This window comes from Dasypus novemcinctus, chromosome 6, assembly GCF_030445035.2.
Source record: "Dasypus novemcinctus isolate mDasNov1 chromosome 6, mDasNov1.1.hap2, whole genome shotgun sequence".
NCBI lineage: Eukaryota > Metazoa > Chordata > Mammalia > Cingulata > Dasypodidae > Dasypus > Dasypus novemcinctus.
Window position 1 is genome coordinate 133,752,780 of NC_080678.1, and position 18,582 is coordinate 133,771,361.

The window sequence follows — 18,582 nt, forward strand, 5'->3', positions numbered from 1 at the left end:
ACCGAGGCCGCTGCGTCATGAGGCAGCGCCACTTAGGAGAGGGAAGGACGTGCAGACACTCGGCCTGTGGCCTCTCCGGCCTGTCCTCAGTGGCCGAGGCACCTGCTGCCTCAGCTTCTTTCTCAGGGAACTGCGTCCTGTGCACAATGCGCCGGGCAGCACCTGGCCACCCGGGCTGCCCCCAGTGCCACCTGTTCTCCTCCTGAGGCCCAAGTGCTCCCACTGTCACCCTCGCACCCCGTGGTCAGCCTGGCCCCCTCCGTGGCCCCCACACGCTGCCTCCCCAGGGCTTCCCCCAGGACCTCCCAGGGGCCTCCTGCCACACAGGGACTCTTCTGTCCCCATGTGAAGAGCAGGCCCTGCAGATTCCAGCCAGATGCCCCCACACCTGTTCCCACACACCTGTCCACACACACCTGCTCACATACACCTACCCACGCACACCTGCCCACACACACCTGTCTATGCACACCTGCCCCCACATACCTGCCCACGCATACCTGCTCACATACACCTACCCATGCACACCTGCCCACACACACCTGTCTATGCACACCTGCCCACACACAGCTGCCCACACACACCTCCTGCACACCTGCCCCCCCACCTACCCACAAATACCTGTCCACACACACCTGCCTACACACACCTGTTCACTGCTGTCACCCTGGGCTTTCTGAAGCAGAAAGTGATCTGGGTCCCAATAGCACCAGTGAAACAAAAAATTAACCTGTGGGCAGAATGCTGGGGTGGCCTCCTAGCTCAGGGCGCCCGTGAAAATGACAGACATTGGGTTTGTAAGGCAGGGCTGTTTGCTGCTGGCCTCTAGGCCTCTTCTGGTGGTGAAGGGAGGTGTAGTTGTTTCTCCATTTGAGCTCCATATTTTACTACTTGTTTGTAGTTGAAATGGTGTTTTATATCATTTTTTCCATCCAACAGAATTAAGGCAGCCGCAGGTGTGAAGATCATGGCAGTCAGAGTCAGCAGTGAGGACCACTGGGCGGTCCAGGAGGAAGTCGATAATGGCAGTGTGCAGACAAGTGCCGCCCTCACCTGCGTGGGCCATCGCCCCGACCTGCAGAGCAGGTAAGCGCCAAGACCCTCAAGGTACCTGAGCAGTGGTGGGGCTGGGGGTAGCTGCAAGAGCTGATAGCAAAATAGTGTGTGTATCAATCAAGCGTGCTCCCCATCGACCGCTCGTCAGCACAGAGCAGTCCCACGGCTTCTGCTCGGCTCCATTGTGGGACGTGCCTCTGAGGCTTTTATTCCTTAACCTCTCTATACACAAATGACCTCATTAGGGTGGCAGTCTCAAAAATTACCTCAGTCAACATTTTTCACTGCATGGGGTTTGATAATGGTATTTTAAACATTTTATTATTACCATTGTTGGCAGGAGCTGAAGACTAAAGTGGGGAAAATAGAAATGATTTTCGTGGCCAGGAGAAAATGGACTTTATTTATGGGCAAAACGAGGATGGCTGTAGCTCTTGGATAATTGCCCCTTAGTGGCTAGTACACGCCTGGGATTGGCACATGCTTAGACCAAACAGGTCTCCAGACTTCAGAAGGTTAAGTCGGGTGAACTTGGCATTGCAGGCAGGCAGCCTGTCTTCTCCAGCATAGACACCAGCCTTGGGGTTTCCGGGGCTGAGCTCACCTGGGCGGCAGAGAGGCCATTGCTAGGAATCTTGCATCAGGAAGCCCAACAGGTAGCGAGTGCTCTCTCCCCTGTGGCCACGGTCTTAGCCCCCAGGCTCTCTGCCTCCATATCCTCTCCTTTGACTGAGCTCCCTTGTCTATGGGGCAGGTCAGTGCTTTGACCAGAATGCCACTCTGACCTGCCCTCCCCACTCTGGAGCCATCATTGATTCCACTGTCACCCAGGATGAGGGTGAAAATCCTCAGCTCCCGCCCGAGTCCCTCACAGGCCTGCCACGTAATGCTGTCTACTGCCCCTCGCATTCTCTGTTCTGCCTTCTCGAGTCTGTGCACAGTCCTAGGTCTGCAGTGTTAGGCTGGGAGGAGGAACTCTATCGTTGTTTGCAGAATGAATGGGTGAGTGGGTGGGAGGAGCCTGAGACTGCCTGAAGGGCTCGGGCTTGCCTCTTCCAATGAGCTGTCTGATGAGCGCTACCTGTTCCTGGGTGGCCCCAGCGGGCCACGTTGGACTCTGTCTGCTTTTGAAGATGTCTTTCAAAGGGAGAGAAGTGACTCAGGCTGAGTGGCCCAAAGCCTTCTGTTAGAGAATTATCGATCAAGGCTCTGTGTGGCTCTTACTTGAAACTCAGTGTTCTGGTCATTGTCTTTTACGTCTGGTGACAGAGCTTTCAGTCTGCAACTTACTGGACCAATGGTTTTCCTAGACCTTTGTATGTGCCTGCTGAACAGTTCCAAATCCTGAGTTGTTAATATGTGGCGAGAGCCTGGGGTTTTTATACTGGTCCAGGCACCTTCGGTCATAAGCAATAGAGTGCTGCTGGGTGTCAGCTGGCAGTCTGCCACACCCCTCGGGGCTTACAGTTTGATTCTCTGCTTTGCACAGGGGCTCTGTGTGTTTGTATCCCCGGTGGAAGATGTTCTCTTGGCTGCTGGGGTGGTTATCAGGTGGGCTTTGTTCAATTGATGCCATAAACTATTATACTAATAAAGTCCCAGCAAAACAGTGACCTTTAGCCTCTCTTGTAAATGGGAAGGTTCAGGAGTAGACTGGGACCAGGAACATGTGGACACAGATAATGAGGCAGTATCCTTAGTGCCTGTCTCCTTGTCTTTCCTCCAGGTTGCCTTTTGCTCAGGCTGACTCTTCCCTCCTGGTGGCACAATGGCTGCCAGCTGCTGTCAGCATCCATCCCACTGACTTAGGCACTTTAGGAATAAAGCTTCCCTTCTCAGACAGGCCATGCCTCATGTCCTAGGGCTCGTCGTCACTGGCTCTATTGGGGGTAGCTTGGATCACGTACCCACCCGGCACCAATTGCCGTAGCCAACCCTGGATGTAGAAGGTAGATTGGCTGCACCTGAATGACATGGACTTGGAGGGGAACAGAGGGATCCCAGGAAGAAGGATACTGGGGCGGAGGGAAACAGATGGCCCTGCAGCTGCCGTCGTCTAGCCGACTCTCCTCTTGTACTGGTGTGGTCTGAGGAGCTTATGCTGCCTCTTTGGCCTCAGCGAGGCTGTCTGGGTGTTTGCTGGTGGAATCCATGGCCTGTGCATAGGAAATTAATTTGTTGAAATCTTTGACTGATCACGTGGTAACGTTTTAAGTGGAAAACAACACAGACCATGGTTGTCACTTTTGGTTTTGTGAGAATCCACTTTGCATTCTCTTTCAAAGAGCTAACAAAGGTTCCATGAGAACAAAAGTAGTTGTGTGAGGAGACTTCCAGAAGTATGAGACCCTCTCCCCTCCCAGTGTCCTCTTTCTCCTTCCCTTTCTTCACATCCAGTATCTGACCGCTCTTGGGCTGTAGGAAGGGCAGGGATTGTTGCTTTGGCATGATAATTTATGCTTATCCATTTCATAATCTAAATAAATAATTGCTTTTTTATACTTTTTGATGACTTGTGATATGAAATGAGGTGTGAAATACAGGCTCATGGCCGGGTCTGCCAGCTAACAAAGGGAATGTATGAATAGATTCCTAATGAAACATCCTGCGGAAACTTTAATCTCGGGATGGTGACAACCTTGGGTGGAATAATAGAATATAACATACAAACTGCCTGAAACACTGTGATAAGAATTAAAAACGTGTTGAACGTTAAGACCCAATAGAAAGAGAGCCATAGCCTTGATTTAAAATATTTTTAATGATCTCTCATTGTGAGGAAAGTGAGTAATGAAGATAAAAACCAGGTGATAAAGGGTAGGGTTGCCAGAAGAGGAGGGAAGAGATTAGAAAAATAAGCAAATCTGGAAGTGTTCAGAACAGATAACAGCGAACCAGAAGAAATGAAAGCTAGATGATGGGCCGTTTGCATGGAAGCCATGTGCCACCAGAGAGCTCGGGACACGGCTGTTCCTTGAATGATTTCTGTCTGGCTGTTGGAACCCAAACCTCAGAGCAAACAAGCTGCAACTTTTTACGTGGCTGGAAGCCGTAATGCAGAGCACATTCTCATCTGAACATCAGCACGGACAGAGGAAGGGGAGTTTGTGCTTCCACATGGAAGAGCAAATTCCTGCAACAGGTTCCTGCAAAGAAATAGACACGGCTGCATTTTGTAACCCCGCTCAAAGTAAAATGGACATCAAAGTCAAAGTGACCAGAGTGTTGCCATATTTGAAAATCTGGATCTCATCTTTCTGTTTTTATTTGCATGCTTTCTTTCATAAAATATTATAAGTGACTGAGCAGAGGAAGGGATTACCATTTTAATTAACTCAACTAACCCATTGCTTTTTGTGAAACTTAACAGTTGAACATAAAAGCAAAAACCTGTGCTAATGTAAGAAAGTTGCAGTGTCAACTGTCGTTTTATGGATTTGTGAAACATGAGCAGGCTAAATCTTTCCTTTTGCTTAATGACTCTTATTCTAGTAGAAAAAAAAAATGGGACCAGTTCACAGTTAGATACTTCTAACAGCTGCTCTGTTTCTGGAAGTAGGGAGAGTTTTTCTACTTGACTCAGTTTTACATTGGTTTCGTTCCTTCTGTAAAGTGTTTTATTACGAGTAAAAGGTAGTACACCTGGGGCATTTTGGTATGTCTTTGAGAACAAGTTTGGGTGATTCTTTTGTCTATTCCTTATTTTATTTAAAAACCATATTATGCCTGTTAGGTTCCAGACACTATTTTAAGTCATTTAGAAAAATAAACTTTAAAAAGTCTAAAGTAAGAATCCTGTGAGGCAGTAATTGTTGTTATTCTCATTTAACAGATGGGCAAACTGAGGCACAAGTGGTTTAAGTGACTTGCTGAGGCCGCAGAGCCAGTAAGTGGCTGAAACCATCTGACTTCAGAGTTGACCCACTTCCCTACTGCCCTGGGCTGCCTCAGGTGGAGCTGCGATGCACGCCCATCGCGTCCTCCTCCTTCCTGTGCTTCCTCTCTCTGGCTCACGCTGGACGGAAGAGCATGCCCACCGCACCGGCAGACCGCCTGGCATGTGGAAATATGGCTGCAGCCGGTTGAATGATGGCTCCCCAAAAGCTTCATGCCCATGTCCCCACCTGTGGACATGGATGTGACCTTATGTGGCAAAACGGCCTTTGTGGGCATAATCAAGTTAAGGACCTCGGGATGAGACGATCCTGGGTGACCCATTGGGCCCTAAGGCCAATGACAGGCGTCCTTATACGAGAGATGCCCAGAGAAGACAGTCAGGGGAGGGCTCAGAGGGGGACGGCCACAGTCAAGGAGGCCAGGGAGGCTGATGGCTACCCGGTGCTGGAGGATGCAGGAAGGGGGCTCTGCTGAGCTCCAAAGGAGCCTGGACCCTCCACCCAATTCCACACGCCCAGCCTCCGGAACTGTGAGGGCATAAATTTCTGATGTTTCAAGTCCAAGTCTGTGGTATTCTGTTACAGCAGTCGGTGGAAATGAATGCAGGAGCTTAGTGAGTACTTGTGGAATGTGTGAAGCAGGACTTGCCAAACCTGGCTGAACATCAGAGTAAAGGCCTGTGAGTCTTTAAAACGACACCCTCCTGGACCTTAGGTCCAGGGCTCTAGGTGGTGGTGGCACTTAAAACAGGCTCGAGAGTCACTGGGAGGCAGGAATGAATGAAATGTTGCAGAAATTTCTATGAGAAATGAACAACACTGTAAGAAAATAAAGATATTCCATCTTTAACAACTTGAGGATTTGAAAATAGGGATTTAGAAACACACAGTTCTTGGATTTCCAGTGCATTTGAACACGTGCTGTGCTCTGAGTACCAGCCACCACACTTCACGAGGGGTCTGACATTTAGAAAGACCCCAGGCCCCGGGCCTCTCTGTCGTGGATGGCCCCATCTACGGGCCGGAGGTTGATTGTTTTAATTCATGCTCAAAAGCAGCCGCAGAGTTCTCCTACATGAAGCGGAGGACACTGCGTCCCCTCTACACTCAAAAGGCCAGCAGAAGAGAAGGAAAAAAGGAAATATTTGAAAAACATTGTCCCCTTTGTACCTCAAGATGACTCTGTTAGTGATAGGGGAGGGGCTGCAACTCAGAGGCACCCAGGCCATACAGTGGTGGAGGGCCAAACTGGGATTCGAACCCAGTCCTCAGGATCCTAGGACAGTGCCTGGTACATGTGGGTGCTTGTGGCAGTTTGGTGAGTCCCAAAAAGAGAAAGATTATATTTTTAAACTATTCCTGTGGGTGTGATACTCTTTGATTGCATTAAATTCGGTTGAGGTCCCTTTGCTTAGATTGCTTGGTAAGATCACGTTAGGGCTTTCGATGGGACCACGGTAGTGGGCAGGATTTGTGTTGAGGCGCCGCCTTCTCGTGAGGCTGGTTAAAAGGGAGACAGAGCGCGAGACAGACTCAGGGAAAGGAAGCCACCACTTTTGACTCCGCCACGTGAGTGAGCACTAGAGGATCGCCTAAGCACGAAGTCCCTGAGAGGGTGGGCTCACGGGGCAGCTCAAGAGAAGCCGGTGAGCCGGGGAAGGCTGAGCCCGCGGCAGGCATCGGCGGCGTCTTTATTCGCCACGTACTGGGACAACAGGGTCAACAGAGGCTGACTTGGGTGAGAAAGCACCTCTCACGGTGCCTCGGTTTGGACTTCCCATGGCTTTGGAACTGTAAGCTTTTACCCCAAATAGCTCCCCTTTATAAAAGCCAACCCATTACTGGGACTTTGCATCATCAGCCTTTTGGCAAATGAAAACAGCTCCCAACAGATAGCCAGTGAAGGATTCTAAGTCCAGCCCTCTCCTCTCAGCATGAGCCTTACCTCAAAAAGACGAGCGGTGCCCAAGGGAGACTTTGCCAAAGGCCAGTACTTTGGTGGGATTTGGGTGTGCCCCCAATTCCCAGTTTAAACCACATCACCTGAGACCTAGGAAGCTCAGGCACAATCACCACATTGCCAGTTTCTTGCACTGTGAGTCCTTGTAGAACTAGAAATAGAGAAGAGTTTCTCCTGGCAAACCCCAAGTGTCATTTCGCATCTGTCAGGCCCTCTCTTGCTGAGTGCAGATTTCATTTTGAATGTGGGATTTAACTTCTAGATCTCGTCACCTTGTGCAGACAGAAATCGAGCCAGAGCAAACTGGGAACTGTCTTTCTAAAGTTCTGCCAGCACCGTGATTTTAAACCTGAGTCCTCTCCCCAAATTTCTAATGGGCAGTTAGTAACACTAACCAAGGGTAATTTGCAGAGCTACTTCTTAAGAGGCGATGCCAATGAGAATGGCTCTTCATTGGATCTTTTATGGTGGCATTTGCTTTTCAGTAATTTTTAGAAATTTTATTATGACACCTGCCCATGGATCACCATCATCAATCAGATTGTCCATTAAAAGTATGAACCTTCTTCTGATGCAGCACAAGTCTTTGAAAACGGACCTTTGAGTGCCTGCTTCCCTCCCCACCCCCACCTCCTTCCTCACAGTCTGCTGGAGAAACTTCTCCCTGATTTGAAAGCACTCATTTTCCCTCAGCCTGCCTCCAGCAGGGGCCAGTTCACGCGCTGGGCCTTTAAATTTCAAGAAAAGGTTCGTTTAGTTTTCCTTCCCTTTATGGGTGAGAAGAAATCTTCTGAGTCTTTGAAAAGGACCCAGGTTTGATTTCACCCAGCCTGTGGCCAGCGTCCTGTGCCGCTCTGCACAGGTGAAGGCTCAATGGTCATGCGCGTTGTGCTGTGTGCGAGGAGTTCCCATCCTTTCCCTGGACACGGTGTCTGGCAGCCGGATGCGGCCAGAAGGGGCGTGGAAGCCCCTTGCCCCTGAAGATGCTCCTCGGTCCTGACCTTGCCCCCTTTTCCTCCCGATGTTCATTCTGACTTGTCCTCGAGCTCCAGGAGTGCAGACACTGCTTCTTTCCACACCCAGCATCAGGGCCACTTTAGGGACCTGGTACAGATTGACTGAAAGAAGGAAGCAGTGGGGAGGCATGAGTGTGTTAGGGGCACCTGCTCTCCCCTGGGCTTCGCTTTCTTCTGCTAACGCTCCAGAAGGAGTGCTAGAGCGCCGGGTTGGGTGAGCATGGGTGCCACGTCCATTGGTAGCTGGTGGGTTTGACTTTCCAACCGCTGATAATTGGATCATCGCTCTGATGTGGTGTGCAAGTGGTTTAAAAAGGGGTCGCCTGGTGGGGGTGGTGGGTGGCGAGCGGGCCCTTTAGATAGGGTGGGCAGAGAAGGCTGCCAGAGGACATGTGGTTGGCTCTGCGAGGTGAGGAATAAGGAAGGCCAGGCATGCAAAGCCGGGGAGAGCTCTGTGGGCAGAGGGCATGGCGCGCAGGGCTCCCGGGCAGCCAGGGCCACGCAGAACCATGGGGACCTGGCCGAGCTTGAGCGTCGCTGCCCAACAGTTGTCCTCATGCTGCGTCCTCTGCTCCCATCCCATGGTGTTTATGAAGTGCCTCCACCTGCCCAGCACTGTTCCAGGCACTGGGGTCTGCTGGGAATAAAGCCTGCAGGACTGTCATTACTCCCCTGGAACTCATGTTTTGGGGTGTGCATGGGGGGCGGCAGGTCTCCAAAGAAAGAAATATAGAATAACCCATCAGGTGGTACTCAACACTAGTAAGAAGACTAAAGCAGGCGGGGGGACAGAGTGGCAGGGACGTTCTGTTTCAGACAGGGTCTTTGGGGTAGGGTCTTAGGGACAGGGCCTTGAGGGATGGATGTGAGGGTACGGGTCGGCTCGATGTGGGAGAGGACTCTTCCCCCAGGCCCCGGGGCAGCTGGCCCTGGTGGGCTCAGGCCTCAGCTCGGGGGCCAGTGAGGCTGGTGTGGGGCGAGCGGGGGTGGGTGTAGGGGCCAGCTCAGAGAGGGGGCAGGGGGTTGGATTATTAAGGGCTTGCTAGCTCTGAAAGGGCTCTGGGTTCTATTTCAGGGCTGGTGGGCAGCTACTGCAGTGTTCTGCGTGGAAGCGTCATGCTGTACTTTATATTTTTAGAAGTGTGCTGGTTGCCAGGTAGAGAAGGGTCTGTAAGGAGGAAGGCTGGAAGCTGAGAGACCAGGTGGATAGACAGTCCTGGGGCTAGCTGAGACGAGACATGTCTTACTGCCTTGGTCACGGGATGCCCCCACGTTAATGATGATATAATGAAAAAAAGCATATACTGAAGCAAGCGGTGAACAGGCCGAGAATCAGAGGGCCTGGCTCTGTCCACTTTGGTGGAAGGGCCGGTGGGAAGGGGTGGGAACCTCAGGGGAGGCTGGGGTCAGAGCCCGAAGGAAGCGTGTTGGGCCATGTGCTCAGGGACATCTTGCTTTCTGTGGACATCCTCAGTGGAAATGGATGATGCGCTCAGATGTCCCCTCACCCCACCTCTCCCACATGACCCCCTGTCATGGGCAGGAAAGTCCAGGGCTGGGAGAAGGCCATGCCCATTTTCAGGGCTGGAGGCTTCAGGGGTATAGATGGTGGTGGCCAGTGGCCTTGACCGGGCGTCTTACCTTTTGTGCCAGCCAGAGGTGGCTAGATCGAGAAATAAAGTGATCCAGGAGGCTAAAACCAGGATTTGGTCCCTGGTACTTCCAGGGATGTCCGCCTATTGTCTCGCTCTCTGGGCCTCTGCTCCACCCCGGTCTTGTAGAGATGGGGGCTTTAAAGCCCTGTTCCTGTGCTACGGAGACAGAGCCACTCCCGGGACACAGGCTCTTTGCTCCTGCCCTGCCTGGGATGTTGGCATGGAGCAGCGGATTGGCTGCTCCTTGGAGAATTAGTTCTCCAGATCCTGTAAGTGAGAGCAAGGTGCCGTCTCCGTGGTAAGCCATGCTGGTTGTGCTCAGTCGGGTGCATCTGTAGGCTTTTCTTTAATTGGAATATCACCACTCTGATCGCACAGGGAGTTTGGTGCCTGGAGAAAGCTGCCTTTTGTTGAGAGGCAATAGGTTGGTGGGCAAAGGGGATCCTTGAATATTTTCTCTGATATCCAAGGAGCATGACTTACCCTACCCATATTGCCTTGTCATGGGTACCATAGTGTGACCTATTAATTATGAGCTTTGCCTTTGCCAGCTGGGGGTGCAGAGACAGAGAATTTCATTTCTGATGAATCAAGTTGCTTATTTAACAAGCAGTTCATTAGAAAGTATAAAAACTAACCAGGACTGGCTTCAGCCTTTAGCCACAGCTGCTGGGACTGCCAGGCTGCAGTGGAATCAGCGGGCTTTGACGTGTGTGCTTGTGATGTTCCGTGATCACTTGGTGCCAGGCAGGTTCCATGTGTCTCGGCATGAACTTGGCTCAGATTAATTTTCACCTTAGTGAGGACTGTTTTCCTTTCACAATTTGCTTTGGTTCCACAGAGTTCAGAGTTAGCTCATTTGGTTTAGGAATAGTCGAGAAAAGCCCTTGGAAATGAAAAGGCAAGTTGGCCAAGAAAAGTGGGAACCAGGAGGCATTTACTGGAGCATTTGCATCTGATTCTCAGTGAGTGATGGGCAGTGTTACAGGTTGGCTTTCGTTCCCCAGAAGACATAGTTAGGTACCAACTCATTGGAACCTGTGAATGGGACCCACCCTATTTGGAAATAGGGTCTTTGAAGAGGGGAGTAGTCAAGACGAGGCCAAACTGAGTCCAAAATGACAGGTGTCCTCATGGGAAAGGGGGAATTGGACACAGGAAGACAGAGAGAAGGAGGCCATGTGGCAGCAGGGGCAGAGGTGGAAGAGAGCACCTGGTAACTGCCAGCAGCCGGAAGAGGCAAGGAAGGCTTCTTCCCTGCAGGTTTCAGAGGGAGCATGGCCTGAGGACACCTCCATTTCAGACTTCCAGCCCCCAGAACTGGGAGGTCATAAATTCCTATTGTTTAAAGCTGCCCAGTTGGTGATGCTTTGATATGGCAACCATGGGAAACCAAGGCAGGCGGGCATTTCATTACCTCAGAGGATGCCATGTGCTGCACCTCATTGTTGATGAGTCTTGGCCAGAAACCTTCGGGAATCAGCTGCCATAGGTAGCACCTTCAGAGATGCTTATTATGTATTTTAAATAATTGGAGATTTACAGGATTTAGACTCAGCGTGAAAATGACCACTTCCTTCCTTGGTTGTAAATGGCCATGTTGAGTGAGGCTCTCCCCCCGATGTCTGTTAGTGTCTTTGCTGTGAAATATTGCAGCCATCGAGGCGATGCCAGGGTCTTGAGGAAAGAAGTTCTCTCAACACATGCTCTAAGTGGCTTTATTTCAGGAATGACACTTCTATCACCTCCCTCTTTGAAATGCTCTCCAGTTCATCCGGGATTTCTAGGCTTGTAATCATAACTGACCATGCTGATGGTATCCTGAGCTAGACAAAGAAGGAGATGCGCTGTTTTGTATTTTCTGCATTCTCTATTCTACCCATGCCAAAGCTAGGTGTTTTGCTTGCAGTTCACTAGGAAATGCCACGTAGTTCTTTCTCGTTTTTCATTTTAGAAGACTTTCCAGACAGAGTGCTAAACCCGAGGTATTTGTTGGGTGTGTTAGTTTCCTATGGCTGCTGTAATGAAGCACCACAAACTTTGAGCTTAAAACAATTCAGAGTCATTCTTTTGTGGTTCTGGAAGTCAGAGGTCTGAAATCAGTCTCAGCAGGCTGAAGTGGAGGTGTTGGCAGGGCTGGGTCCTTCTGGAGCTCCAGGAGAGAGCCCGTTTGCTGTCCTTCCCCAGCTTTAGAGGCTGCCTGCACGGCTCCTCCGTCACATGGCAGGGCACGTGGTGGCATCTCCCAGTCTCTCCCTTCTCTTCTGGGTTCACTTGCTTTCAGCATCTTGTTTCCCTGGCTTTCTCTCCTTGAATTTCATTCTCTTACAAAGGACTCCAGTAAGAGGATAAGACCCACCCTGGGCCACACCTTACCTGAAGTGACCTCAACTAACGGTCCTGCTTACAATAGATTTACACCCAGAGGAGTGGATTAGCTTTAAGAACATGATTTTTTGGGGTACATACAGTTTCAAATTACCATACTCCACCCTCTGGACCCCAAAAGACATGGTCTTTCCATATGCAAATACATTGACCCATCACAGTATCCCCAAAGCCTTAAGTCATTCCGGTAAGAATACTAAGTACAAAGTCTCCTCAAAATCAGGTATAGGTGTGGTCTGTCCTGGGGCACAGTTTCCCTCCGGCTGTGGAGCTGTGAAACCTAGAGAACAAGTTATCTTCTTCCAATATACAAAGGAGGGACAGTCATAGGATAAACATTCCCATTCCCATAGGGAGAAACTGGAAGGACATCAGGGGTCACAGGTCCCAAACAATCCCGAAATCCTGATATTAGATTTCAAGTCTGAGAGTCATTTTTGGAATGATGTTTTGTCCTCCAAGCCTGATGAAGTGGCAGCCCCACCCTGTTCAAGGGCTTGTGCGAGAGCCATGCTCTTCCCAAACACTGGGGTAAAGGCTCCAACATCTTCAAGAATTGGGGTGGCAGCTGAGCTCTGGGCTCTACCCTTACCAAGCATTGTGGTGGCAGGCAAATTCTCTGCAATCCTCCAAGCATCTGAGACCACTGGGGTTGTAACTCTTTTCCTGAACAAGGGAAGGCCCCCCCTCTCCAAGCTCCAGGGCATACTCATCCTTTCCAGTTTTTCTGCAGGGTGGAGTTTAGACATTTCCACCCTGGTTGCCAAGAAGCATGCCAGCTGTAGGATCCCGCAGTTTCTAGAGTACAGTGCGTTCTTATTATCTGAAATAGCTATGTTCTATGAAGTTGCCACAAACATAAATTAGCAAATACTGACTCATGGCTTCTAGGGGAAATCCAGGGTTAGGTTCTTGTGTGCCTCTGTTCACAACATTTTTATCAGCTGGTCAATACAAACTTTTTTTAAATGTGTGTTTCTGTTTAAAGACTCCTTATTTAAAATATATCATTGATTTATCAACTTTGAAACCACAGCCAACAGCACACGCCTAATAAACCCTATTTAATGCATGAACTTTCTCTGCAAGGCATGTCGCAGCCTTCTTGTGCTTAGGAACACTAGACAGCACTTCAGCACTACGCTTGGGGGTCACCAACAGTAAAATCACTAACAGAAAGTACAAAAATGTGATAGCTATGCCACTAAATTTATCATGAAAAGGACACTTGTTTATAGTAGGAGAGCTGAACAAGGAGGTGGGCATCGCTGTGTTCACCTGCAACTGGGAGCATGCGTGTCAGGTGACTCCAGGTATTTCCTGTTCTGCTCATGTCCACGGATGGCCGTGAAAGTGCTGCAAGCATTGGTTTTGGGTTACAAATAAACTTTGTGAGAAGATGAATAAAAAATACCTTTAAAGGTATGGTTGGTTAAGCTGAGGTCAGACTGGATTAGAGAGGACCCTGGCGTCCTCCTTGGAAGAGGAGGTTGTGGCACAGAGGTACAGGGAGCGAAGCAGCTGCGAGCCAAGGAACGCTGAGGCCTGCTGGCCAGCAGCCACTGGAGGCTGGTGCAGCCCTGCCTGCACGTTGATTTTAGACTTCCGGCTTCCAGAGCTGTGCGACGGTCAATTTCTGTCACTTTAAGCCCCTTCGGTTTTGGGTGCGCTGTCATGGCCAGCCCTAGGAAACTAAGACAGACGGCGGAGGCCCTGGGGGGAATTACAGCCGGGAATTGAATAGCGAGTGTCCATGAGGGGTTTGCAGCTTTGGAGAAGGACCTCAAATTGAGGTCCTTGGACTGAAGATCTGGGAGACGAGGGGCCATGCAGTGGCCGTCAGGGGCCGGTGGGGCTGTAAGGGGCAGCCGGGACCAAGGCCCAGCTGGGACTGGGGACGGCAAGGAGGTGGGAGGCGGGGTGCAGGGAGAGGCTGGAGGGGCAGACTGGCTTCCCTGTCCTGCCCCTCGGGGGCAGCCCAGGGGAGGTCTCCCAGGGGCTTCGGGCACATCCTTCCTGCCTTTCTGGCTCAAACGAACCATCCGGGCTGGCCGCCCTGCTTGCGCTTCTCTCCCACCCTGCCCCCGTCGCCTGGGCAGCTTCGAGGGTCACAGTGGAGACTTGGGCAGAGCCCGGCTGCCTGGGTCTTACCAGCCGTGGGACGCGGGTGGGTTCCTCGGCGCCTCGGGCCCTCGCCACTGCAGTGAGGCTCCGAGGGCTGCCCCACAGCCGTCCTCCTCCCCGACAGGCACGGGGTTTGTTTTCTGTTCTTTTTTAAAGTTATAGACTATTTTAAGCGTACTTACAAATGCAGAGGACATTGCAGCAAACATCCATCCATCACATAGCTTTGTCGTGATTTAGCTTTTTGCCAGATTTGCTGCAGGGCTTGAAAAATACAAGAACCAAAAGAAACAAAGGAAACTCCCCTGTCTCGTTCTCCCACCTGCCTCGACCCTGAATCACGTGCTTATCACGGTTAGCAATGATCCGATAGACGGTGTGTGGGGCGTGTTTTCAGACTTCACATGAATGGGATCGTGTGGTAAGAGCCCTTCCGCAGCTCACCCCTTGTGCTCAGCGTGGCGTTTTCTAAGTTAATCTCTGTTGGTATGTGGCGCTAGTTCTTCTGTTCCCCTTGATGTGTAGTTATTCCATTCTACAGCTGTTCTGTGATTTACTTACTCTTCCGCTGATGGGTGAATGTTATTTAAATTTTTTCCCCCACAGCTCTCTGTGCCCATTCTTGGACAAGTAATCTTGAGTAGATCCTCAGGGAAAGTGGCTTTCAAACTGGAGGTGAGAACCCATTAATGACAAGCATACCAAAAGGGAAATGGAATCGCCCAGCGCAGAAGAGAAGGCACCGGCCCATGGCATGTGGGATGGGTTGATTGTGGCCTCCAAGAAGGCTGAACTCTGAACCCCATGTCTGCTGTTGTGGCCTTGTTTGTAGATAAAGTCTTTGTAGATGTCATCAAGTTAAGATGAGGCCACACTGGAGGAGGGTGGGCCCTAAGCCCAGGGCCTGGTGTCCTTGTAAGGGGAGGAGAGATACAGAGAGGAGGAGCCATGAGAAGTCGGGGCAGAGCACCAGCTGCACATCCAGGAGCCGGGGAGGCGTGGGAGGAGGGGAGCACGGCCCCCAGCACCCTGAATTGGGGGCTCTGGAACCGTGAGAGAATCAGCTTCTGCTGCTCAAGACACCCAGCTTATGGTCATCCGTTAGGGCAGCCCCAGGAAGCGACTACTGTGTACAGTATGGAAAAGTGCGATTTTGTAACATTGTAGGGTCTTTGTCTGTGTGTGTTCTGAGCTGTCCCGAAAAATCTACTTATTACCATGGGTTGGAGTGAAACAATATACTGCCGAAGTGCCAGGATCGTACTCAGCAATGGAATTCCTACATCCTTGCGTGTAAGTGTCATCAATTTTCTGTGTTGCCAAATCAGTCCTCAAAGTCGTTGTACCAACTGGTATGTCGCATTTGAGGTTAGAAAGTTTCTTAACTTTCTGAAAGGAGAGGATTTTTCCAGAAGCCTATCCTCGTATATCTCATTGTGAGTTGTTGTTCTTCTGACTTTATTTTATAGACATGCCTTTGGTGTTTTGTTTTCTTAGAGAAACACTCATCTTAATGACATGCTATTTAATTTCTCTGCTGTCAAGAGGCAGAATTAAGTTATTCCTTTTTTTTAAAAAAAGAATGATTTAAGTAGGAAATCATGAATGCAAAATGCTGTAGTTAAAAATCAGTAGATAAGCTGATGGATCATCTGTCACTTGGCTCTTGCAATAAAGGGAAAGAAAGTGATACTTAATCATTTTCAAAAAATAAAAACAATGATGATGGATTTGGTGTATTTTGATGCTGAATGACTCATTAGGGAAAACTGCTATTTTCCAGTTATTAAAGGAACTAGTACCTTCCATTTCCCCCTTGATCAGACAGGACAAATCAAAGAATTCTTTTTTTCAAGGGCATATGAGGTCCGTTTAAACTGTTTAAACATGTGAACAGTTGCTACTAATCGTTGACTCAACTGGAAATCCTATATCTAGGTGGCAAATCGGTGACCCACAAACCTGTTTTGTTTGGACTACACATTGTTTATTTTTACCCCCTTCCTTTTGGTCTCACTTTGTAAAAATCAGGAGATACTACAAAGTGTGGCGATACTAGACGATCTGGCAGCATTGGGTTAGCATTTGTGAGTGGCCACACTGGCTGCTCAGCTCAATAGACACCGTGCTCTCATGCGCACTACAGTCTCCCACACTCCCTATCGTGCCCCTGAAACTGGGGTTGGCTGGGTGCTGGCTGGTGTTTACCACCACGGATGTAGTGATGCTCTTCTCATAGGAAAGAAGTGTGTCCTGATATCACCATTTTTCAGCTCTGTGACTCTATGGGATTGAATGATGTGCCCCTCCCCACCCATCATGTCTACCTGGAACCTCAGAGCAGGACCCTCTTGACCCTCTGTGGAAATAGGGTCTCTGCAGGATTAAGGTGAGGGTGGAGACCCTGGATTAGGGGGCCCTGAGTTCCAGGAGTGTATCCTCAGGGGAGACAGAAGAGGACACAGAGACAGAGGAGAAGGCCATGTGGAACTGGGAGGGATGCAGCCACAGCTAGGGGACCCCGCAGGATGCGGCAATCCCCAGAAACAGGTGAGAGGCAGGGCACAGCTGCCCATCAGCGCCTCCCGAAGGCACCACGGGCCCCTGCGTTGGACCCCAGCCTCCACCTGTGAGTGCACAGGTTTCTGTTGTTTGAAGCCACCCAGTTTGGGGTCATTACTTACGGCCCCCCAGGAACCCAAGGCAGTACCCTTAGACATGCTATTAAGGTTCTTGTGCCTCAGTTTCCTCTTTTAATTTTTAAAAGTCTTTAAAACTGGGTGAATAATAGTACTCACCTTAAAGGGCTGTTGTGAGGATCAAAGAAGTTTAGATGTGTAAAGCATTTCAACTGCACCTACAATAATTTAAATTATTGTATCAGCCATGCCTCTGTTGGGTGGGAAATGCAGACAAAGAGATGGAGTGTTTCAAGATACATGAGAAAGCATATTTCTTTGTAGGAACAAAGAATATTCTTCTATGTTTAAATAGGACAACAGAAGATTTCTAAGTTGAAAGAAACAACTAAGATACCCATGAGAAACAAAATTCAGGACACTCTGTGATACACAGAGAAGGCATATGCTGGAAAACTTAATGAATCCATTAAAGGGCTTAGGTTTCCAGCAGGCCTTCTGCCCACGCGCAGAGGAGCCGCTGCTGCCGCTGCACCTGCAGTCGTGGCTGACTCTGCACTTGGTCCCCCTCATGGAGGGAGCTGCTGGCCCCCCAGGCATCAGAGCCCCTCCTGGCCCCGTGTTCTCCATTGCCTTGAGGAGAACTCCCTGGGACCCAGGGGAGAGGAGCGCGTGTAGAGCAGGGGTGCCGGGGCTGCAGGCAGAGAGCTGCGTTCCTGGCGCTCCTGGGCTCTGTAGGCCCCGGGAGCTGGTGACCCCAGACTCCGGGGATTCTGCTGCAAGCCCAGCTCTCCTGCCCCTCCCTGCAGGCTCACTGCGGGGATTAAATGGAGTAAAACAAAAAAGCAGCTTCTTCCCTCGGCAGAAATCCACCCCAAAGATGTGACTCCAGATGCAGCGCTTTTTGAAGATTTTTTCCTCTAAAATGGATTTTTTTTTTAAAAAAGCAGAGTTTACACAATTAGGGGAATGAACATGGACCCTTACAGAGCATTTCAAGTTGCATTTGGGTTTCTCCCCAGAAGCGCTTTCGGATTCCCCTTTTACCTCTGTCAAAGCCCTCAAGCAATAAAGCCATCACTGCGGGCGTCCTGGGTGGGGCGGGGGCCGGGGCAGGTTGAAAAGGCTCCCGCCAGGGGCCTGCTGCGGGCCTGGTGTGCTGCCGCTGCCTGAAGAGGGAAACTGGAGGGGGTTGTTTAAACTCATGTCAGCCGACGCCGGCGGGGCTCGAGTTGGGATGGTTTTGTGGTTTGTCTGAACCTCTACAGGAAGGTAAAATGCCACCATCATTTAGATGTATGGTCTTTGGAGTCAGCGCTGGGTTCCAATCCAGGCCCTGTCATTTAGTCATGGTGCGACCTTGGGTGATACAAGACCTCCGTGACTCAGTTTCTCACCTGTGATCTGGGGAAAAGACTAATCCCCACTTACTGTGGGGATTAAATGAGATGATTCATGTAAACTGTTGAGTTTGGTGTCTGGGGAACAATCTCTTCACAAAGGGAGGAGAAGTTTGGGAGCAAGGGCCCTGTGTGGCAGGGGACTCCACTGTGCCTGAGCCGAGCCCCTGGGAGGTGTGCCTCTCTGTGGCGTTTGATCAGCTGGTGTAAAGCCAGGCTGTCCTGTAAGTGGATCGGTGTTTCTGGCAGTCGAAATGCCTATCTTTGCATGGCATCTCTGGATGCTAATTTAAGTTTTGACAAATGCTGAGAGGATGGACGAAGCGGGTCTGGGGGTCAGGGTTGGCCCCTGGTCTCCAGTCGGTACCCCTTAGACACTGGCCAACCACTCCCTGCAGTCACGGGCAGGCCTCCAGTTTCTCCTTATCCCAGGACACGGTCGGATTCC

The 18,582-nt window shown here is 50.3% G+C and overlaps 1 protein-coding gene across 1 annotated transcript in view; it reads left to right on the forward strand.

Annotated features, from left to right (window-relative positions):
* The first annotated feature begins 946 nt into the window (after nucleotides 1-946).
* The window catches only part of LOC139439102 (transmembrane protein 132B-like), a 98,808-nt gene continuing 81,172 nt past the window's right edge, over nucleotides 947-18,582 (forward strand). Inside the window, exon 1 of the mRNA XM_071215584.1 lies at nucleotides 947-1,086. Coding sequence (XP_071071685.1) covers nucleotides 968-1,086 — 119 coding nt within the window. The 5' untranslated portion in view covers nucleotides 947-967. The remainder of the gene's footprint in view (nucleotides 1,087-18,582) is intronic.